Source organism: Balaenoptera ricei, chromosome 2, assembly GCF_028023285.1.
Source record: "Balaenoptera ricei isolate mBalRic1 chromosome 2, mBalRic1.hap2, whole genome shotgun sequence".
Lineage (NCBI taxonomy): Eukaryota > Metazoa > Chordata > Mammalia > Artiodactyla > Balaenopteridae > Balaenoptera > Balaenoptera ricei.
In genome coordinates this window covers 103,531,674-103,556,182 of record NC_082640.1, presented here as the reverse complement: position 1 = coordinate 103,556,182, position 24,509 = coordinate 103,531,674, and the positions used below count along the sequence as shown (strand labels likewise).

Sequence of the window (24,509 nt, the reverse complement as noted above, 5' to 3'; positions counted from 1 at the left end):
TCTTTCAGAACTCCTTTTTGTTCCCTGAATTATGATTACCTCTGTTCATCTTGATCCTACTTTTTTATGTTACTGATTTTCCCAAAATGCCGGTAAGTGTTGGTTGTCCATTCATATTTATGAAAAAGTGTGGATGGATTACTGTAGAAAACTGGCATGGGCTTGTTTGTGGTTGCTTTCTCCCCAGGTCTTTGCCTGGATGGAAGGACTGACTTCAAGCCCTCTATACTCTGAGCAGGGCCAGTAAGTTGCTAGACCTTAGGGCGTACGGTCAGGGCGCAAGGGGAAAAATTTGCAACTCTTTTCCCCAAATAAAAGGACTGTGTTCCTGGGGAGCCAGCCTCCCACACTTGGCCGAAACCCTGCCCAGGTGGATCTTTCAGTTTCTTTCCATAGCAGTTCTCCATTTTTATCCTGGGGACAAATGGTTTTATATTCTTGGGATGGGTCCTGGCAACAGTGGGCAGCCGACCCATTCTTTAAGAGTTCCTTTAATTAGTTTTTCTAACTGCTACTTCCCTCACCTGGCAAATCTGAAAAAAAATTGTATTACCAAGACAAAAAAAATCATTTTTATCAATTTAATTTAAAATATTAAATGTTTTAGATAACGGAAATTATTGTCATTTCAATGTTAATAAATACAAATAATTACATAATAAATATAAATAGTAAATGATTTATCTCTATTATACTAAAATGTGGAAAACTTCTTTTTTTAAAAAATTAATTAATTATTTTATTTATTTGGTTGCGCCAGATCCCAGTTGCGGCTCCAGGCCTCCTTAGTTGCAGCAGGCGGCCTCCTTAGTTGTGGCATGCAAACTCTTAGTTGCAGCATGCGTGTAGGATCTAGTTCCCTGACCAGGGATCGAACCCGGGCCCCCTGCATTGGGAGCGTGGAGTCTTATCCACTGCGCCGCCAGGGAAGTCCCCAGAAAACTGTTTTCTTTTTTAAAGCTTAATTTTATTTATTTATTTATTTATTTATTTATTTATTTATTTATTTATTTATTTATTTATTTATTTATGGCTGTGTTGGGTCTTCGTTTCTGTGCGAGGGCTTTCTCCAGTTGTGGCAAGCGGGGGCCACTCTTCATCGCGGTGCGCGGGCCTCTCACTATCACGGCCTCTCTTGTTGCGGAGCACAGGCTCCAGACACGCAGGCTCAGTAATTGTGGCTCACGGGCCTAGTTGCTCCGCGGCATGTGGGATCCTCCCAGACCAGGGCTTGAACCCGTGTGCCCTGCATTGGCAGGCAGACTCTCAACCACTGCGCCACCAGGGAAGCCCCAAAACTGTTTTCTTAATTGAACGTGTGTTTCCACAGGTATGTCCAACTAGCAGACTTTAATGTCCTCATTATGTATAAGTTATCTAAGCATCTACCCTGGGTCCTTAAAATATAAGAAGTTAACTGTGAGGCTACATCTCTGTGTAAGAGAAAGAACTTGAACAGTGAAGATCAGTGTAGAGGGATGGCATTTCTGGTTACTGAGGTCTCTAAAACTGGTTTCCCAGAGCATCTCTGTGCTTGTGCATATCTGGAAAACAATTCTTCATTGTGAATTTTTTGGCCATAAAAAATGCCATTATACATGGTTCTGCTCTTGGATTTGCCTACTACCAGTAATAATGTCTTAATCCTCAAGGAAGATTTTCCTAGGTATACTATGAGATAGAATATAATATTGGTATGTTTTTTAATGAGCACACAAAAATTTGCATTTTGAATGAATTATAACACTTGTGGTATGTGAGCTGCATGGAGTATTTCTTTTTCTCCATTAGATTTGTGTTGGCAGACAAATTTGAGAAGCTGAGTTTTAGAGATACTGTCCAGATGATCTCCATTCCACTATAGAACAACCAACAATAATAAACTGTATATTGTTTAACAGTTTATAAACTATTTTTTATACTCTTTCATTTTTATATTTATATTTTCAACTGTATTCCCCTTGATCTTATAGACCCCATTTTATATACAATCTAAATTCTAAGAGTAAAGTTTAAAAGTGTCATAAGACAAGGTTTAGGTCCTTATTGACATTGGAAGTCCACGACTAGATTCTTCATTGAGACTGAAGGGGTTAGGCTAGGTTGTGGACTCAGCACCTGATACTAGGCCTGGTATTTAAACTGTATCTTTTTGCAGCTAAAATTACTTAAGCTCGTTAGACATTAAACTGAGGTATGTGGCCTTGCAATTCAAATCAGCTTTAATCTTCATTTAAAAGGGAGTAATTATTGTTTCTTAACCTCTGTCAAACAAGAGGAGCTACATTGTGTTGATAATGTAGACTTTGTATCATAGAACACATTATATAATAAGAGCTTAGTACATGTTTGTGGAATTAAATAATCAGGACCTCAGTAATTTTCTTTCTTTCATCATTTTAAGCAACCTAGTTATCTTATGAATGGCTTCTTCTAATTCATTAACTGATATAAAAATTATTACCCTAAATGATGAAAGAAGATTAGAATCGGGAGTTATTGTACCAGAACTTTGTGCTTAGTCCCCTGGGTCATTTTCTACCTGTGTCACCACCAGATGTGGTGGAGATGAGCTTGTTGAATTAATTAAGCAACCTGTAAATGTTAAACCACAAGAGGACCAGAGAGTTGAAGGCTCCTGGGTAAAATACGAACATTTCATTAGCTTCTAGTGCAAAGAAGGTGAAGGAATAAGTTTTATCTCTTCTGTTAGTAAACGTCTTGAAGGCAGGAATCACCTTTTGAGTTTGTATTCCTTTTTTCCCCCTTTTTATCTGGAAATAATTTCAAACTTACAGAAAAGTTGCAAGAATAATGCAAAGAACTTCATATACTCGATACCCACATTTACCACTTGTTAACATTTTGCCACCTACTTCAGTGTGTATTCCCTATAACAAGGACATTCTCATATCAAAATCAAGAAATTTAGCATTTTGATACAGTACTATTATATAATATTCCATATTCTGTATGGTCCATATTCCATTTTTACCTATTGGCTCAGTATTGTCCTTCATAACAGTTTTTTTTCCTAGTCTAGGATCATGCGTTGAGTTCAGCTGTATGTCTCTTAAGTCCTCTTTGATCTAGAACAACCCTCTACCTTTCTCTGTCCTTTATGACATTGATATTTTGTACATATATTGTCTATGTTGTAGGTAGCTTTATATTTTTGGCACAGAATATCAACCAAAGAATTTTTAAAAAAACAGTTACTGAACGTTTTTTGGGAGAGCACCTTTCTTTCAAAAAGTTTATGTACTATGGGAAAGAAGTGTGGTTTTTTAGGAAAAAGAACATGTGCTTTGACTTACAGACTTAGATTTAAATTGCAGTTCTGCCACTTTTTACCTCTGCAGCACTGGACGAGTTACTTTATCTCACTGACTCTCAACTTCCTCAGCTCTGGGTCTTCCCTGGCAGTCCAGTGGTTAAGACACCATGCTCCCATTGCAGGGGGCATGGGTTCTATCCCTGGTCAGGGAACTAAGATCTCGCATGCCACATGGCACGGCCAAAAAAAAAAAAAATCAATTTCCTTAGCTCCAAAAGGGTATAGATAAAGTGGTGACATAAAGAAATGCGATGAAGTATATAAACAGAGTTAGAATGGCACATAATGTATATACAGTGAATGGTAACTAACAATATTCACTTCAACAGACTTCAAGTTCTGAGAGGATGACTGCTCTTGCCATATTCCGTTGTTAAATACTTCTAGTCTGTAGAAGGCAATGGAGAAAAGGCCAGTCAGTTAGTTGTGACATTTTATTCTTTTCTTTTTTTTTTTTTTTTTTTTTAGCTGCACTGGACCTTAGTTGTGGCACATGGGATCTTTAGTTGCGGCATGTGGGATCTTTTAGTTGCGGCATACAGGATCTAGTTCCCTGACCAGAGATTGAACCCAGGCCCCCTGCATTGGGAGCATGGAATCTCAACCACTGGATCACCAGGGAAGTCCCTGTCATGTTTTATTCTCTACTTAGATGTAAATATCACCTAAGAATTCCTTGCATTTCGTAAGTGCTGTATATCTTCTTATCAAGGGTACGGAAGCCCCTCTGAATTTTTCCTCCCATATTCAAGCTCTACAGTGTTTGATACTTTGCAGTTGCTCTTCATCCTCCAAACTTACTAAGTACAAAATAGTAATGTTCAAGGAATCATTTACAGGGACAGCTTAGTATTTGCTTGTCAGTTGGTTTACTGACATAACCTGTGTGCTGAATTCACTAGAATGTGGCATAGTCAAACCTGGCTTCTTCCACTCCAGAGTTGGTGCAAGAAACACTTGGCAGCTATTAAAGTGCTATTCTTTGCAGTTACTTGGTATAATTTGCCACAGAAGTAAATTCCAGGAGGTAATATCCTTGCTAGGTTGTACTCTAGCATGACTGAAGGAGTTCATGCTAAGGGCCAATGGTCTCTAACCCAAGGTGATTCTCTTGGCAGCCGGGAAGACTTTCAGCGGATTCCAGAACTTGCCATCAACCCACTGGGGGACCGGATCATCAATGCCTTCTTTCCAGAGGGGTGAGTCCCTGCATTTATTGGGCTTCCTTTCTGAGGCTAATCGAATGTTGCTATTGGTTGGGTCATCTCAGACCATGATCCTCCTGATTATATTAGGCCTCTCTAACTCAATCATATCTAAAATATCTCTACACTCATCCTTGTTTTAAACTTCAGAGAGGTCATTAGCCCATCTTCAAAGTTGTCTTTAATTTCTGTTTATCTTTGATGTAAAACTAAACATTTTTAAAACTTTTATTTGGAAATAATTTCATATTTACAGAAAAGTTGCAAAATTTGCAAAGTCTGAGGAACACCTGTATGTCTTTTACCCAGAAGCATCTGTTGTATTGTTAACATTTTGCCTCATTTGTGTATGCTCTCTGTCTCAGTCCTAGCTAATAAAAACATCATTCAGGCCACATACATAATCACTACAAATTTTCTAGTAGTCACATTTAAAAAGTAAAAATAAACACGTTAAATTAATTTTGGATAAACAAGTTAAATTAACTTTGGCAATATATATTTTATTTAACCTGATATATCCAAAATATTATTCAATGTTATCAATATTTTAAAATTATTATTACATTGTATATTCTTTTTCATATTAAGTCTTTGAAATCTAGTATGTAATTTATACTTACCACACCTATCAAGTGCTGTAATAATATTAATATAAAATATTATGTATTCTTTTTTTCCAGCTTTATTGAGATGTGACTGACATATAACACTGTATAAGTTTAAGCTGTACAACATAATGATTTTATATATGTATATATTGAAAAATGATAGCCACAATAATATTAATTAACACATTCATCACCTCACAGTTACTTTTTTCTTTTTTTTCTCTTTTTTATTTTTTAGTTACTTTTTTCTTGTGATGAGAACTTTTACCTCTCTTAGCAACTTTCAAAGATACAATTCAGTGTTGTTAACTATAGTCACTTTGCTGTACATTTCATCCCCAGAAGGTATTCATCTTATAACTAGAGGTTTGTACCCTTTGACCACCTTCATCTATTTCCCTCATTACCTATTGTATTCTAATATGTTACTGATATTCCAATTTTATCAGTTTATCCAACAATCTTTTTAGCATGTTCCCTTCCTCCAGTATAGGATCCCAGTCTGGTTCAGTTGTCATATCTCTTTAGCCTCCTTTAATCCAGAACATTACTTTACTTTTCTTTTACGACATCGACTATGGATATAGTTCCCCTACCACACACACACACACACACACACACACACACACACACACACACGCTTTCTCAAACAGATTTAGGTTTGTGTAATGTAAAACTAGGCTTTTGATATGCTTCACTAACCTAATACACTGCCTTCAAAGTGCTGAGTCAATATTTACTGATTCAATTAGGTACCTTTTCCTGAATAAAGCTTATCATATAATCTTGTTTTAAGTAATCTCTTTAACAATGTCTTCCTGGTTCCTTGTGACTTGTTTATATGACCCAGAGGACTTTAAAATGTTATATGGTTGCCAGTTCTTAATAATGAGACTAAGTGTCAGTGAGTACACCATCAGATAAAATACGTGGAGAGGAAATTTTAGAACTCTGAATTGAGAGCAAAGGAATTTGCAAGTTGAGAAGATGGTCACTCAGTAAATTTGAGTGACAGTCAAAGGGGAAGACTAGCAGCCAGTTCACGTGAAGACAGGACTCAATCAGACTGAGACCTGCCCTTTTCAGATGAGATCGGGCGCGTTCAGGGTGGTATGGCCGTAGACCCTGCCCTTTTCAGATTCATATTGACCATGAGTAATCACCTACACTTCCTCATTTTCTGATTTTTTTTTTTCTCTCCCTGAAATGCCCTGTTTGTTCCAGGTGTGGTTTTAGTGCTGAATGCTTGCCTTTTTTCACTTCCTTTTTTTAGCCCTTTCAGAGAACTGTCCAGAGATAACTTTCACTGCTGTTTTGTATCCAGACCTTTTGCATTGAAAAGGAAACCCCGTAGAGTCATTTTGCCAGCTTTTTTTTTTTAGTGTTCCCTAGTCACCATTGATTATTTGAAGAAGCAGCTTGTGGAAAGCGGTTTTATAAAGGCCAGACCACCTTTGTTGTGACTGTAGTGTTGCCTGTCACCCTTTTCACTGATCTCTTTCTTGCTAAGGGCACAATGTGTGCTGAGGTACTTGAGGTACATATGAGGAGGCTGAGCCCGGCGCTGGGCTACACTGCTCGGCTCTTAGCACGCTGCACCTCTGCTTCTTGCTCTAATCGGATACAGATATTTGGCTTCTGGGTTTTTTGTTTTCCTCTGGTCGTATTTAGGTTCAATTTGTTTTTAAAGAATGAGATTTGAAAGTAGGACATTGGTATTTAGTTCCCTTTTACTCAGAGACATGCCAGTGATATATGTACTCATTTATCTGTTTGTTCTGGCATGTGACTCAGATCTTATTACACATTCCTTGATTCCTCAGCTCTTACTCACATTTTTTAGAGATAACGCTCCATTAGAAGTATAGCTACCTTAAAGAATGAAAGGTCATTCGTTTGAGTTCAAGCGGCTCACAAGCTAGCCTTTGAACTCTACCTTTAGAAGGTCTCTAATCTCTGTGTTTGCTGGCACTTAGGAGACCCAACATACCACATCTGTTCAATGGGGTCAAAGACTCAGATGTATTTTTAGGTAGCCACAGGAACCAGGCAACCTGTTCTTTCCATGACTGTCTTAGATAAATAACTATGTCACATGGGACATTCCTTTTTAATATTAAAAACATTCTTTATTCATTCAAGTTTTAGAATTATTTCGTATAGGGTTACTGATTAGCCTGTGGCGTGATAAAAAGATTTTCTCTAATCTTAAGTAACCAAAAAGCTTTATACACAAAGAGGTCTTTCAAAACATTATGAGGAAAATATCTATCCAATTATGAGGGAATAATAAAATCATGATACAGCCACACAATTATTATGCAGATGGTTAAAATGTTTCAAAGTGTTTATACTGATTGTAGACATGCCTAAAAGTTTAAAAAAAGCAAGCTACAAAATTATGCAGTATGTTCACAATTATCCAAAAAACATAGAAAAATTACTGGGAGATATATTAACAATGATTGTGATTGATTGGTAGAACTAGAAGTGGTATTTTTCTTTTTACTTATTATCAAATTTCCAAAAATGTATTTATTGCTTCTATAACTAAATAAACTTTACTTCAAAAGCAGCTTTTACATAATATGCCTTAACGTTAAAATATCACTAGGTACATGTGACTGCAGGGGAGACATGAGAGGTGGTTAGGGAGACACTGGGTTGAAATGACTTAACTTGCTGTTTGCTGCAGAGTCTGAAGCCAGTGAGTTCAAGTTCTGACTTGTCTGATAGCACAGCCCTGCTGCTACTTAAAATCCTCTCTGGGAAAAGAGAAGTAAATTCAATAGGTAACTGACTCTGGTAAGTCCTGTTACCTCTCTAAGTCTGGTTAATAATTTGTAAAGTAAGAATAAAACCTCACAAGCTTGTGGCAAGACTTAACTGCAGATATTTTATGAGCCCTAAAGTACTATGCGTATGGAAAGAGACCTCATTAAATGGACTTTCAGGCCACTCTAGCTAAACCTGTTAATGTATTGAATTCATAAGAAATAATCACCTTGCCTTGACTGACAAGGTGTTCTTTTTGTTATCTTTCCTGATCAGAGAGGACCAGGTAAACTTCCGAGGATTCATGAGGACCTTGGCTCATTTCCGACCCATTGAGGATAATGAAAAGAGCAAAGATGTGAATGGACCAGAACCACTCAACAGCCGAAGCAACAAACTGCACTGTAAGGAGATAAAGTCTTCTGGCTTAAAATATTTGCTTTTCATTTCTCCCAAATCATTTATTTACTCATTCATTCACTGAACAAGCATTTATTCAAACATAGTGGTTAAGAGCTCAGACCCTGGGGCTTCCCTGGTGGCGCAGTGGTTGAGAATCTGCCTGCTAATGCAGGGGACACGGGTTCGAGCCCTGGTCTGGGAAGATCCCACATGCCACGGAGCAGCTGGGCCCGTGAGCCACAACTACTGAGCCTGCGCATCTGGAGCCTGTGCCCCGCAACGGGAGGGGCCGCGATAGTGAAAGGCCCGCGCACCGCGATGAAGAGCGGTCCCCGCACCGCGATGAAGAGTGGCCCCCACTTGCCGCAACTAGAGAAAGCCCTCGCACGAACCGAAGACCCAGCACAGCCAAAAATAAATAAATAAATAAAAATAAAAAAAAGTAGCTATAAAATTTAAAAAAAAAAAAAAAAGAGCTCAGACCCTGGAGCTAAACTGGCTGGATTTGTTTTAATTAATTAATTTATCTATGTATTTTTGGCTGCGTTGGGTCTTCATTGCCATTCACAGGCTTTCTCTAGTTGCGGCGAGCAGGGGCTACTCTTCGTTGCAGTGCATGGGCTTCTCGTTGCGGTGGCTTCTCTTGTTGTGGAGCACGGGCTCTAGGTGCGCAGGCTCAGTAGCTGTGACGCACGGGCTTAGTTGCTCCACAGCGTGTGGGATCTTCCAGGACCAGGGACCGAACCCATGTTCTCTGCATTGGCAGGTGGATTCTTAACCACTGCGCCACCAGGGAAGTCCCAACTGGCTGGATTTGAATCCCAGCTCTGCCACTTTTTGGCCCTGTGTCTTTGGGCAAGTTACTTAAAATCTTTGGGCCTCAGTTTCCTTTTCTGTAAAATGAGATATTAAGGGGTTTCAAACAGGAAGGTTGTGAAGATTTAATGACTTAATATATGTCAAGTACTTCAAACAGTGCCTGGCAATAAGAGTTAGCTGCTAATATATCCTGTGTGCCAGGCACTGTGATAAGTGCTAGAGTGACAACAGTGAGAAAGACCCATCCCACCCTAGAATTTGATAGATACTGGGATGTGACTTAAGTAGGGGTGGACAGCTAGGTTAGTGCAAGACTTAATTTTTGTCCCCATGCCTCTTGTCGCCTTTCCTTGGATACTTGTTAGATTTCCCTCTGCCCTTTGTTGATTCATGTATGATATTCCCTAATCCCTTACAATACTTCTCCAAGAAATTAAAATTAAATTTCTCTTTTCATTCAACACAAGTTGAAACTGAAATTGTATTGAACTGGGGACTTCCCTGGTGGTCCAGTGGTTAAGACTCCCTCCGCGTTTCCACTGCAGGGGGCATGGGTTCGATCCCTGGTCAGGGAACTAAGATTCTGTATTCCGCGTGGCGCAGCCAAAAAAAAATTGTATTGAATTGATTGAGCCTGAGCTTCTCTTGCTTGGGTGCACAGTGAAGTCTATGAAGCCACAGAATAAATGGGGCCCATCAAGTTTTTACTGAACAATTTAAAGAAAAATTAAAAGGCTTTTTAATACTGAAACAAATATAGATAATACATTACATACATTTGAAATATAGATAATACATTACATACATTTGAAAGATAGTACATGAAACTTAAACTTTAATTTGTAGCGCTTGGGCCGTATCCCCAGATCTCCCTTGCTTATAGGAGTGTGAGTTCACTCCTCTGTTAGTATTTCAGGTAAAGAGTTTGAGAAGTACTGAAATAACTTTTGTTGTATAAGACAGGGAAGATTTTTGAACCAAAATAATAAAACACTGCTTTTCTTTACCACAGTGTCATATACCTTAATGAAGAGTGGAAAACTTAAGTACAAAGAAAACTAAATATAAAAGAAAATAGAATTCTAATGAATTGTTCTCAAATTTATTGGATACTTTATGTTTATTAGTGAATTTCACTTTCTTCTTTCAAGACTAAATACTGTTTGAGACAGAGCCTTGTGTCTTAATGTTTTATGAGTTTTAGTATATATTTATTACATGTTTGCCTGATGCTGGCATTAGTATAGTAGAAATTTTCTTATTTAAAATGTTGTCAGACCAGGAGTTGATCAGTAATTGAAAAAGTCAGCTAAAGCATAGACTCATAGAAAAGAATACATGGTTTAACATTTTAATTTACCTTAAATTATTTAAAAACACATTCACTGGCCAGTCTTTAGATGTAGGACCAAGAGTTGTTTTGTTTTGTTTTGTTTTGTTTTGGTAAAGTTCTGCTGATGGGAGGTGTGTGACGTTTTTGTGTAGAACACATCTATAACGTATAGTCTAAGGTTTCTGGTTGCAGTTTCTTTTCAGTGGAAAGAGAACTTAAAGGTACTTATAAAGCATTCTGAGAATAGAATCTTCCTGCTGTTTACATTTTTTCCTTGATCTTTTGCAGTTGTCCTTCCACACATACTTTAGCAACAGTTTGGTGGGGTTCTTTTTCTTCAGTGCCTTAATATTGAGTCTTTCAAAAGCAGTCAATCTAATATTCATTTAAAAAATAACTTTCTTTTCACACGTTTCATTTCTTATAAAATTATATAGTTTTATGAAAAATACAAATAGCACAGTTCTAGCACAGTTGACACACCTGACTCTCAGTAAGCATCCAACTCAGCGGATGGAGTAGACACTCCAGAGTCGCCCATTGGCTACAACTATGCAGTGTGCTGCCATATCAGCTGGACCGATTTGCAGAGGGGAGGGGGAGCATCTGTGAATCCAGTGAGTTGGTTAAGAAGACATTTAAGAAACATTCTGTGCTAGGGACTTCCCTGGTGGCGCAGTGGTTAAGAATCCGCCTGCTAATGCACAGGACATGGGTTCGATCCCTGGTCCGGGAAAATCCCACATGCCGCAGAGCAACTAAGCCCGTGCGCCACAACTACTGAGCCCGCGTGCCTAGAGCCTGCACACTGCAACGAAGAGTAGCCCCCTCTCGCCACAACTAGAGAAAGCCTGTGTGCAGCAACAAAGACCCAACACAGCCAAAAATAAATAAATAAATTTATTAAAAAAACAACATTCTGTGCTCTACGAAACTATGCTTGCTTTTCTAATCCAGGATTAGAGGAGGCTTTAAAGGTTATCAGGTGTAACACAGACCTGTTACCTGAATTCCCTCTACAGCCTGGGCTCTACTTTTTTCAAGTCACGAATTCCCTTGGCAGTCTGGTGAATCCTGTCGACCCCATCTCGCAATGTTTGTGAATGCATAAAATGAAATACATAGGATTATAAAGGAAACCAAGTATATTGAAATACAATTAACAAAATGTTAAAACAACTTTGTGATACAGTAATAAAGGTGTTTCTTTATTATACGCTAAATAACAGGATGTGACATTGGAGCCCTGTGGCTATGGAGCAGCTCTGTATCTTGAATGTGGTGGTGGTTACATGAAACTACATAGGTGATAAAATTGCATAGAACTACACACACATGCACATACACACATGGTGAAATCCAAATAAACTCTGTGGATTGTACCACTGTCAGTTTCCTGGTTTTGATGGTGTGTTATAGTTATGCAAGATGCTACCATAAGGAGAGGCTGGGGTGAAGGGTATATGCAAAGTCTTGAGATATTTGTACACCCACATTCGTGGTGGCATTATTCACAATAGCTAAAACAAGAAAGTAACCCAAGTGTTCATCAATGAGTGAATGGATAAGCAAATTCATTAATTCACATTGACCCTAAAGAAAATATTCCAGGTAGCATTAGGGGATTTGGTAGTTACTTAGTGTATCAGTGAGGATGCCTTCAGCTGACTCAGCTGACTTCAACAGTAAGGAGATGTATTATCTCACTTTACGAGTGAGGTGGGGCAAGCATCAGGGTTGATTGTGATGTCAAGGACCCAGGTTTTTCCTATTGCTCTGCTCTGCCATTCTTCGGGTCTGTTTCATCCAAAGGCATGGCTCCTCATGGTCACATGGTGGCTTTCAGTGGCAGCTGGGCTATGTGCTTCCCTATTCATATCTGACAGTGGGGAAAGAAAGACAGAGACAGAGAGACAGAATGCCCCCTGAAGCCATGGATGAGCTTCTTTTAGGAAGGAAGAAGGCCCGAATGCCACCGAAATGGCAGACTTTAGGGTGAGATAGAATAGTAAGTGCTGTGCAAGTTATGCATGGTTTTTACCATTACTTTAGTCTTGGCTTTCAGATCAACTTTTATAGGAAGCTGAACATGAATTAGAATTCTGTTGCATCCTATATGTTAGGATCACATTCATGTAAGTAGACCAGTGAAACCAGAGCTACAGAGGAGTCCTGGATGTCTTCTTCTCTGTCTGTTTTTGGTTTTCTCTGAATTTCCCACAGAGCTGTGGAAGCAGCAAGACGGCGCTTCTTGTTGTAGACTGAGAGCAACTGAACATCGTACACCTAGCAACACATTTGCTGCTAAGGCAAATTTGTTTATAGTCCATCTTCCTCAGAGAATAGTCTCTTCAAGGACTCTGAGAGCATGCTTTGTCCTATTTCTTTTTTATGCCGCAGTGGAAGAATGTCAAGGACAATCAGCAAGGCTGAACTGTACCTATGTAGGCACAGGCCCAAGCACACATAGTACTACTGCTCTGTTTGTCTACCAGGAACGGTTCCCTTATTGTTCTCCTCTTCAGGTCAGTGAGGTTATAAAGTCTGATGTGGAAGGTACAACCCATCTTAGAATGCTCCAGGGCATGGTAAGCTTCCTTTTTGATGTTCTAATTGTCCTCTTAAATAGTTTAAGTTTTTTATAACACATAATGAGTAATGTGGGAAATGAGTCTGCATGAAGATATTTTATCTGGACGATGAGGAATATTGTTGAAGTGGAGTTTGGGAGAGTAGCCAAGAAAAAACTGAGCAGCATTATTCACAACAGCCAAAAGGTGGGAGCAACCCAAGTGTCTGTCAACATGAATGGATACACAAAATGTGGTATATACATACAATGAAATATTATTCGGACTTAAAAAAGAAAATTCTGTCACATGCTACAGCATAGAAAAATTTACTTATGCTAAATAACAATAAGCCAGACACAAAAGGGTGAATATTATTTGATTCCTCCTCTATGAGGTTCCTAGAGTAGTCAAATTCATAGAAAGTTGCCAGGGCCTAGAGGCAGGGGGAAATGGGGAGTTATTAATGGGTCAAAATTTCAACTGGGGAAGATGAAGAAGTTCTGGAGATGGATGGTGGTGATGGTTACACAACAGTGTGAAAGTACTCAACTGTACACTTAAATTTTATGTTTATTTTACTATAGTGTTTTTTTGGTTTTTTTTAAAGAAGTAACCGTGATTAAAATGTAAAGGTTTGACTGAGATCATTCATTTGGTCTTTCATTAAGCAAATGTTTGAGCAACTCCTGTATGCCAGGCACTATTTTAGGCCCAGGATACAATGGTGCATAAATCAGATAAGGTCTTTGCTTTCAGAGATCTTACAATGTAATAAGGGAGATAGACTATATGGAAAAAGACAAATGAATAAACAGGATTTATGATCGTGGCAAGTTCTGTGAAGGAAATGAATAAGGTAAGATGAGAAAGTGATGGGGGAGGGTGTCACTGCTTTAGAATGAGTGGTCAGGGAAGCCTCTCTGAGGAGTTGAAACCTAATGAGCCAACCATGCCAAGAATAGCAGAAGAGCGCTCTAGGCAGAGGGGACAACTGGTGTAAAGGTCCTTGGATAGAAATGAGTGCTTGGTGTTCAGAGAACAAAGAAGCGTTATCAAGAAAGAAGTGAGTGGTAGGAGAGGAGAGCAGAGAGGTGACGGCGGGTAGATGACACTGATTGAGCTCTTCCTGTGTGCCAGGCACTGTTTAAAGTGCCTTTTGTGTACTAACTCATTCAGTCCTCACAACCCTATGAGGTGGATTCTGTTACTTTCATTTTGCACCTCTTGGGCAACTGAGGCACAGAGAGATTAAGCAACTTGCTCACGTAGACATAGCTAGTAAGCTGTCAGGCAGGACTCGGCAGAGTTAGAGTCTTTATTTATTTATTTATTTATTTATTTATTTATGTATGTATGTATGTATGTATTTATTTTAACATCTTTATTGGAGTATAATTGCTTTACAATGGTGTGTTAGTTTCTGCTTTATAACAAAGTGAATCAGTTATACATATACATATGTCCCCATATCTCTTCCCTCTTGCGTCTCCCTCCCTCCCACCCTCCCTATCCCACCCTTCTAAGTGGTCACAAAGCACCGAGCTGATCTCCCTGTGCTATGCGGCTGCTTCCCACTAGCTATCTATTTTACGTTTGGTAGCGTATATATGTCCATGCCACTCTCTCACTTCCTCTCAGCTTACCCTTCCCCCTCCCCATATCCTCAAGTCCATTCTCTAGTAGGTCTGTGTCTTTATTCCCATCTTACCCCTAGGTTCTTCATGACCTTTTTTTTTTTTTCTCTTAGATTCCATATATATGTGTTAGCATACGGTATTTGTTTTTCTCTTTCTGACTTACTTCACTAGAGTTAGAGTCTTAACCACTGTACTGTATTGCTCTGCCGTCAACATCAGGAGCTCAGAGGAGGGGTCCAAGCTTGAGATGCACATTTGGGAGTTATCAACATTAGATGGCATTTAAAGCCCTGGGACTGGAGATGAGAGATGACAGCTCTGGAGACAGGAGAGTCCAAGTCTCCTGGATTAAGCACGGGGGGAAAGGGAGAGGAGGAGAGGAAAGAGAGAGAAGCTAACAGAATGGCTCAGTCATTTGGCATTTAACCATTCATTATCTCGGGGAAAATGCTGGTTCTGCTGGTTCAGGACCAGAGCTGAGTGACAGGAATCCAAGTCAGTTAAGAAATAACTACTGTTGCTGTAGTTTTTTCTAAAAGATCCTATCGTGTGATCGCTCTAGTTACCCCTCTGCTGGTGTCTTAGTCTGCTCAGGCTGCTATAACAGAATACCATAGACTGGGTGACTTAAGCAGACATTTCTCACAGTTCCAGAGACTGGACTCTGAGATCAGGGTGCCAACATGGTCGGGTTCTTGGTGGGGGCCCCCCTTCTGGTTCACAGTCTTCTTGCTGTATTCTCACATGGGGAGGGAGGTGGAAATGGAAAGAGAGAAGGATAAAGAGATCTCCTGTCTCCTCTTTTTATAAGGGCATTAATCCTATCATGAGGGCCTTGCCCTCATGACCTAATCTAACCCTAATTACTTCCCAAAGATTCCACCTCCTAATAGCACATTGTGGATAAGTTATGGTTCCAACATAGGAATTCTGGGGGAGACACAAACATTCAGTTCATGGCAGTTAGGTTTCAAAAATTAGCTTTTCAGCTTTTTGTAAATACTTTGGCAGAAAGGGGTGTAAGTGTTTATTACAGTTACCCCCCAATTAAGAAATTCAGAAACAGATATTTATGGGTTATATAGCAAACAGATTTCCATCGCAAAATCTTTAGTAAATAACACATTTTATGGTATTTTAGAAAGATGACAGCATATGCAGAAGAGTGTGTGTATGTGTGTATGTGTGTTTAATTTGGGGAATATATATATATTTTTTTCCATTCATCTGTTTTTATTTTATATTGGACTATAGCTGATTTACAATGTTGTGTTAGTGTACAGGTGTACAGCAAAGTGATTCAGTTATACATATACATATACCTATTCTTTTTCAAATTGGGAATATATTAAACACACATTCCTTTAGGAACACTTGTGATCCTTGTCTCCTTCCCCTTGGAATCCAAACCTCCTAAGCATATAAAGTCTCAAATTTGATAAAGTTAGTTACTCAACTAACCAAATTAAAGAAAACAGACAAACATCAGAGCAAGTCTCTCCTAGTTACTCCCCCTTCCAGAATTTTAATATTGTGCCTTACAAAAAGTAAATTCGATTTTTCTAAAAGTTTTACTTAGACTTTTAGTGGACTCAGCACGCCCCCCCCCCTCCTTTTTTTTTCTTTCGGTGGAGGCAAGGAGTGATGTTTAAACTTTTAGATATTCATCCATGTTCTCTTGCCCTTGTACCTAGTATTAGCTCTGCCTGGAATGCCACCCTTCATCAGATTTCTGTTTGTCTTTCAAGACCTTGTTCAAATGTTACTTGAACCAGAAAGGCACATCTGCTATATGCTTTGTTCCCTGGTATTTCATATGTATGATAGCACTTGGACTGTATTAAAGTGCATAGTGTGTGTTGCTTTCCTCTACTAGGCTGTGGGTTCCAAGGACCAGATCCAAATCTGTATATCTTAATAACTCTAAAGCTGGATTTGGGCCTTTTAATATTGGCAGTACCTACTGAAAACCAAAAATCTTAGTGGCATACTTGAAGTGATTCAAAGCCTCAAAACTACAGTATATTCAGCTATAATTATAAGGTAGTCACTTCCTCAGTGTGATTTGTCACAGTGCCTATAAAATCATCCAGTGTTACCACACTTTTCACTTGGTGGCCCTTCAGGAAAATGGCACTCTCTGAATGATTTTTGCTCTTCTGAATTCTCTCTGTCAGATATCCTAGTTTCTAAAAGACTTATCTATTGTTAAAGAGGGAGAAGCATGAGAAGGCCAGGACACCATCAAATTCTTGGCATTTCTATTTGACACTGAAGTTCTTTACCTTCAGGATTCCCAAGTAGTTGAGGATTATTTGAAATTTGACATGAATTTGCCGAAGTGGTCATTTTTCCAGAGTAATACTTTGTGTAGTCAGCCGTTTGGTTGCCTCTGTGGCTCCTATTGTTGGCTCCCCCTGAGTGCGGTGCACGGTAGACTTGGGCTGTGTGAGATGGCCTAACTGACAGAGCCACTTACGGGTTTTGGATTTTTTTTTTTTTTAAACATTCTAAGTTAAGAAAAAGGACATTAGACTTATTAAGTTTTTGATTTGTGCAATGAAGGGCCATACTTCATCCAAGCTAAGATGCCATCAATTATGAGATGCATCCCAGTTTCTTAAATGTTACAATGTCTTTAAAAGCTCTACAGGTAATTGCAGTTGCTCTTGGAAAAACTATTAATTCATTGTCAGTTTTCTGTCAGGTGTCCCTTATATATTTAGTTCCTTGAGAAGGGGCAAAACACTATTGAATTTCCACTAAATTTCTGTTTTTTCCTACCAGTTGCTTTTCGACTGTATGACTTGGATAAAGATGACAAGATATCCCGTGATGAACTGTTACAGGTATGTGGGAGAGCTCCCATGCACACGGATAACTTATTCTCGTGGGCAGGAATTGTTCTTTCCTTAAGTAAGCATTTATTTAACACCTGCTGTATGCAGAGTGCTGTCCTAAATATAAAGCAGAGCGGATGACCTGGGGAAACTTGAAATGGCTGCTTTAGTTCTCACGGATGTCTCCACTATTTAAAAGCTAACTAAGTGCAGACTGGCACTAAACTATGTGAGATGGTTTAGATCAGATAGTTCATTTATTGTCAGCTTATTGGTAATTCTGATGACACGAAGGTAAATGCTGCTGTTTCGTATGTCCTTAGGCCTGATGTAAGAGTCAAGGAACTGCTGCTGGGACAATGTAGCTGAGCCACTACTCACTCGCCTTTGTTGCTCCCTGTAGATAATTCCCTGTTCTAATAGCAGTGACTGGCATTTCATCCTATTAGCATTGCCGTTCTCTTTCTCCCCGCTCCCCCTTCCCTAAATACAAGTTTAGGTGGGGAGAAAATTCTCCTTTTTTCTTTTCTTTTTTTAATATTTATGAATCTTTAGGGACTTCTGGTGGTCCAGTGGTTAAGAATCCACACTTCCAGGGCTTCCCTGGTGGCACAGTGGTTGAGAATCTGCCTGCCAATGCAGGGGACACAGGTTCGAGCCCTGGTCGGAGAAGATCCCACATGCTGCGGAGCGACTAGGCCCGTGAGCCACAATTGCTGAGCCTGCGCGTCTGGAGCCTGTGCTCTGCAACAAGAGAGGCCGCAATAGTGAGAGGCCCGCGCACCGTGATGAAGAGTGGCCCCCATTTGCCGCAACTAGAGAAAGCCCTCGCACAGAAATGAAGACCCAACACAGCCAGCAATAAATAAATGAATGAATGAATGAATGAATGAATCCACACTTCCACTGCAGGGACACAGGTTCAATCCCTCATCAGGGAACTAAGATCCTGCATGCTGCGTGGTGCGGAAATAAATAAATAAGTTAACTAATTAATTAATTAAAGGTATTTTTAAAAATATTTATGAATCTTGAGGACCCTAGGGGACTAACACATTCAGGAATTTCCATGGGGAGATTTCTCTATTTCAAGATAAAACTAAAAAGTAAAGTGGTTTGTACTCACCCTGAAGTAAGTCTGAACTCACTGCCTTGAGAAGTCTTCTAAGTTGAGGTTAAGGACCAACCCAGGGTACTCCTACATTTCTGTGTCTGAGTAAAAACCAAAACAGTCTGCAGGTCAATGATAGTGTCCTTTGGTTTTGAATTGGGGACATCTTTCTTTTTTTTTTTTTTATAAATTTATTTATTTATTTTTGGCTGTGTTGGGTCTTTGTTGCTGTGCGTGGGTTTTCTCTAGTTGCAGCGAGCGGGGGCTACTCTTTGTTGTGGTGCGTGGGCTCCTCACTGCGATGGCTTCTCTAGGTGCGCGGGCTTCAGTAGTTGTGGTGCACGGGCTCAGCTGCTCCGTGGCATGTGGGATCTTCCCAGACCAGGGCTGGAACCCGTGTCCTCTGCATTGGCAGGCGGATTCTTAACCACTGCGCCACCAGGGAAGCCCCGGGGACATCTTTCTTCAGCAAGAAGAATTTAATTTATTTAAAATTGCTACATCTGGGCTTCTGAGTTCTGAAGAGAAAAAATAGAGGCAATCGCTCTATAGTTGCATGTTTTTATCCTCTGGCCCAAATCTAGCTGCCAGAAAGATATTTTTTGGAGTGGAAGGTTGATTTGTTTTCTATTATTAGGATAAAAAAGCCTGCGGCAGGGAGTGAGGAGGAGATCATGTGGCCAGAGTGCCAGTCAGTGACTAGAGTGTTCCTCAGGCCTGAAATGACTTTAGGACAAATGTGCTCAAGGATTGTTGAGGTGTCAGAGAACTAATTTTATCCTACCAAGAAGAGGATTTGAACATTTTACCAAAGTTTACTTTTCTAGACACTGGCATTTCTAAAACATTTGGTAATATGTAGTTCTTAATTATTCAGTGGATATTAAAAAGTTTGTTCTTGGGACTTCCCTGGCGGTCCAGTGGTTAAGATTCTGCGCTTCCACTGTAGGGGGCTCAGGTTCAATCCCTGGTCAGGGAACTAAGATCCCGCATGCCGCTCTGTGCAGCAAAAAAAAAAGTTTGTGCTAAGTTTGTCATAAGGAAAGGCTGAGTGGTCATATATCCCTATTATGATTTTTATAAAAAGTTTTGGTTGGGGAATTCCCTGGCGGTCCAGTGGTTAGGACTCCAAGCTGTCATTGCTGAGGGCCTGGGTTCAATCCCTGGTCGGGGAACTAAGATCCCTCCCACACACTTCGAGGCACAGCATAAGATAAGATAAGATAGGATAAGATAAGAAAATAAAATTTCTGGTTGAACTTTTGGGGGTGATGGATATGTTTATTATCTTGATTGGGGTGATGGTTTTACAAGTGTGAACATATGTCAGAACTTATCAGATTGTACATTTTAAATGCATACATTTTACTGTATATCAATTATACTTCAATAAAGATAGTTGCTATACTCATTTTATGAGGCTAGCATAACTTGGACATGAAAACCTTGTAAGGACTGTAGTAAGAAAATTACAGCGCAGTCTCTTTCACTCACATAGATGTAAAAATCCAAAACAAAATATCAATACGTTGAATCCAGCAATATATAAAAAGGATACTATATTATAGCCAAGGTGGCTTTATACCAGGAATTCAAAGAATTCAAATTAGAAAACCAATCAGTAGTATTTCTCCACATTAACAGATTAAAGAAGAAAAGTTGAATGATCTTTTCCATAGAATTTTAATAAAATTCATCATCCATTCATGATTTTTTTTAAGGTAGCAATGTTGACTTTTTTTTTTAATTTTTAAATTTTTATTGGAGTACAGTTGATTTGCAATGTTGTGTTAGTTTCTGCTGTACAGCAAAGTGAATCAGTTATACATACACATAGGCCCACTCTTTTTTAGACTCTTTTCCCGTATAGGTCATTATGGAGTATTGACTAGAGTTCCCTGTGCTATACAGTAGGTCCTTATTAGTTATCTATTTTATATATAGTAGTGTGTATATGTCAATCCCAATCTCCCAATTTATCACCCCCACCGATTCATGATTTTTTTTAAAAGTCTTAGAAAAATATAGACGGGAGCTTTCTTAAACTGATAAAGGGTATATACAAAAAAACCTCACCACACATTAAAAAAATAGTAATAATAAAAGTTCCATTTGCTAATAAACTTCTGACTGGAACCAAAAGTGACACCATGGAGAGGTGGAAAGAGCATTGGCAGGGTGTGGAGGCCTGGGCAGGGGGCTCAGGCCACTGGCTTTTGGGACCTGTGTCCAGGCACTTTTGGACCTTTATGTCCTCATTGACAGACTGGATGAGTGATTTTTAAGACACCACCACTCCTGTCTCCACCCCACTGTATACACACAGCACACACTCACAATTCAGTTCTATAATTCTAAAAATAAAACACTTCAGAGAATAATTAGACTGGGACCTGAAGAAGCTGCTGTTTGAGGACGGATTCGTCTAGTTGGCCACACACAGTCAGGGAAGATGGCAAATGACTTGGCCGTTTAATATTTTTGTTAGCATTGCCACTTTTTATTTATCCTTCAATTTGTATACATTTCTACCCAAATGTACAACTTCTGATTTTCAAGAATTGATTTGTGGGTCGGGGGTGGGGGGAACAATCTTGATACAAATCAATATTTCAGCTCTTTTTTTCTTTTCAGAAAATCCTATAATATACTTTGAAAAATCTATTTCAAGAGAGTGGGGAAGGATGTAAAGGAATAGGGGAAAGGGAGTCCTGTGAACAGCTGGGCTAGAAGGCCTTGCTTTCCTGGGGTAAAGCTCAGCTCTTAACCTGTTGAAGACAGAGGTGGTTGGTTGACTAGGGCAACGCAAGGCATCATAAAAGCACCCTGTTCCCCATTTCATATTGTCTAAGAGCCATGTCATTAGAGTTGCTTGTTTTGCTTAAGGTAGCAGTTTTCAATGTATATTCACACCCTAAAGATGTTAACAGAATAAGTGGGGAGCAGGCAATCTCTTTGTTACGTCTGAGAACAAATTTGGAGAAACAGTGTTTAATTCTCTTTTTTTCCACAGTTCTCGCAACCCTTTAAATGTGCTTGTCATTTTTCTAAAAGGGGGGATTTAGTATTTAACTCTTCAAGGATCTTTATGTTTCTTGACCATACTTTAGGAATAGCTGGGCTAATGCACTGCCTCAAAGAGGACTGCATTCGAGTGAGATTCCAGAAAGCCCTACCAAACTGACTTAAACCTATAAGGGACTAGTTTGCCTCATGCAACAAGAAGCCTGAGGATAGATTGTCCAGGTTGGTACAGTACCTAAATGATTTCCAGGAGCCAGGCTTCTTCTTGCTCTGGCATCCGTAGCACATTTGACTTTCACCTCACGGTCCCAGGATGGCTGCTGTACCACTAAGCATCATATCTACGTTCCGGGCAGGAAGAATGGAGAGGACCAAAATGCAAAGGACTCTCCCTGAAGTGAGGCTTTGCCTTCCTGTTCAGTGACCTTGCCAGAGAGTTCTGTTCACATCATTGTCTAGAATGGCCTAGATGAGAAGATAAGGGTTTCAGCTTTTTGGCTGTTGTATTTGAGGACATCAAAGGAAAAGAGGGTGGGGGTGGCTCTTATCTTTAATTTTAGTAAAAGAGCCCTCCTCACCCCCAAGTCTCCAGTAATTCCTGGCTCTTGGTCCTGCAGGTGCTACGCATGATGGTCGGAGTGAATATCTCAGATGAGCAGCTGGGCAGCATCGCAGACAGGACCATCCAGGAGGCTGATCAGGATGGGGACAGCGCCATATCTTTCACAGAATTTGTTAAGGTCAGTCACTTACCTCTTGGTTTGAAAAAGTTAAATCCTACTACACAGGAGGGAGGGAGAAAAACATTATTCACATAAGAGCTTGAGACAGTATCTCCTGTTGTGACCTTCATAACTGTCGTTGGGTTTTGTTTTTTTTTAACAGGTTTTGGAGAAGGTGGACGTAGAACAAAAAATGAGCATCCGATTTCTTCACTAAAGGACTGAGACCAAACTGTTCCTTGCTTTCTAGTATTTAAGAACTGGAACTTGAAAGTCCTCCTGTCCACCAGCCCCACCTCCATCCCATCATTCCCCTTCTCCCAAAGTACTACTGCTGTTGCATGACAACCCCAAATATGTTCCATCAACACAAACCTGCCTTTGGTGTATAAACAGGGCATTACAGAATGGTACACCCCGTCTAATTCTGTTCAGTATCATTCACTGGATATCTCCATTTCTAAATATCATCTCCCCCTGTTCTGCTGCTGAATGCCACGTGTCCATCCAGTCTGAGAAGTGAGAGGGATTCATGCCAAGAACCAGCCAGCAAAGCTCTTTGACTGGATATGGACCGTAGCCATGCTGCCTTCCCCCCAGCTTGGCTCTGGCATGCTCCTTCATCCTTTTTTATACGTCCTTTGCTTCCTACTTCTCTTTCACCCAATCTACCATTCACTTAATCTTTCAGTGTCCCTGCTTTTTATTAAGCTTCAGTCCCCTCTGTTCTACTTGGCACCCCAAGCTATGCCTGTTAAATGTATTTCTGACTTGGCAGTATAGTTCAGTGGTCTGGCAGTTTTTAATCTACTTTTACTCTTAAATGGGTCTTTGGGATGTTGCCTCTTCAGGAGCTTTTCGGTCAATACTTCTCTCAGAAGAATGTCTTGACCATCTCTTGGTCCCCTCTGCTCTGTCACCAAAGGGCTGTTTGTTGGAGATGTTCTTGAAAGATAAGGGTTATAGAGACAAGTCTTCTGGGTGGCTTGCCCAGGTCGCTCTACCTCTGGCCTCCGATTCTCAACATACATACCTACGTGGCTGCTCCTGTCAGTACAGTGTTGACTCTCCACAAATTAGCCATATGCCTGCAGGCTTGCTTAGTTTGAGGATGCTGTCACCACCAGAATAGCCACTCTGACAATATGCTTGTCAGCGGTGTTTCTCATGGCTGCTTGAACAAGGAGACTGGGCACCCTAAAAGTATTCCCACCTCTGCAGCATGGTTTATGCCTCAGTGCTGTGTGCCCTGGAATGTTTTTCACTTCACATTTCCAAGTAGAAAGATAAGTGCCTAACTTATCCCAGTCCACAAGATTTAAAGATTGTCCTCAGTGTCTTGAGGTTTTGCACAAAATTCTCTATGAATTTTACACCTGGCACATGTTACTGCTGGAAGCCATAGTCAGCTCCTACTACAGGTCCAAAGCATTGAATGTATTGTATCATTAGCTGCCTGGTTACAATGACATCCTAGCTCCTCTCTTAGACCACTGCTAATCCCTTAGGAACAAGGGCTCTGGCACTGGTGGCACGACCTGAGGTGGCATTATAGGCCTTTGCATGAACCAGAGCAACTTCTCTGCCTAAGTCAGCTTAGTATAGACCTCATTGAATCAGGCTGTTATTATCGTAACATCTGTCTTTATGAGTCTCTTCATACATCTGTCCTTGGCTGATTTTCTCTGACTCATTGCTTGCTTGCTGTTTCCTTGCTTTGGAAGGCTATCCAAGATGTATACACAATACTTTAGGAAGGGAATTACTTTAAAAAAAAACAACACTGCAAAGGGATTAGGAAGAGTGGAGAAGAAAGAGTGGCCAGGCTGGATGACTCAAGTATAAATGACTGAGGAATTCTTGGTGAAGTATCAGTCTGACTTTGTGATCAAGTGATGTAATATAGGAATTGTATAAAAGGGAAGAATTGTCTGACACTGGTCTGTTAGAGAGGTACTTCAGAGGCTCCTTGACCTGCATATTTAAAGTTCCTAAGATTATGGCTTTTTGCTCCTTTTGGCTGTATAGCAAACTGTTTTAATCCACAGTTGTGCCTTATTGTTCCATTAAAATTGTATTCTTTGATCCATCGATAAATACTTGTGGTTAAAACAAAATAA

The 24,509-nt window shown here is 39.8% G+C and overlaps 1 protein-coding gene across 1 annotated transcript in view; it reads left to right on the top strand.

The window, feature by feature from the left end:
- Window positions 1-24,509, top strand: part of CHP1 (calcineurin like EF-hand protein 1) — a 38,585-nt gene extending 14,076 nt beyond the window's left edge. The window contains exons 3-7 of the mRNA XM_059913577.1: window positions 4,456-4,536; window positions 8,205-8,332; window positions 17,480-17,541; window positions 22,285-22,407; window positions 22,553-24,509. Of these exons, the coding sequence (XP_059769560.1) occupies window positions 4,456-4,536; window positions 8,205-8,332; window positions 17,480-17,541; window positions 22,285-22,407; window positions 22,553-22,606 (448 nt within the window). The 3' untranslated portion in view covers window positions 22,607-24,509. The remainder of the gene's footprint in view (window positions 1-4,455; window positions 4,537-8,204; window positions 8,333-17,479; window positions 17,542-22,284; window positions 22,408-22,552) is intronic.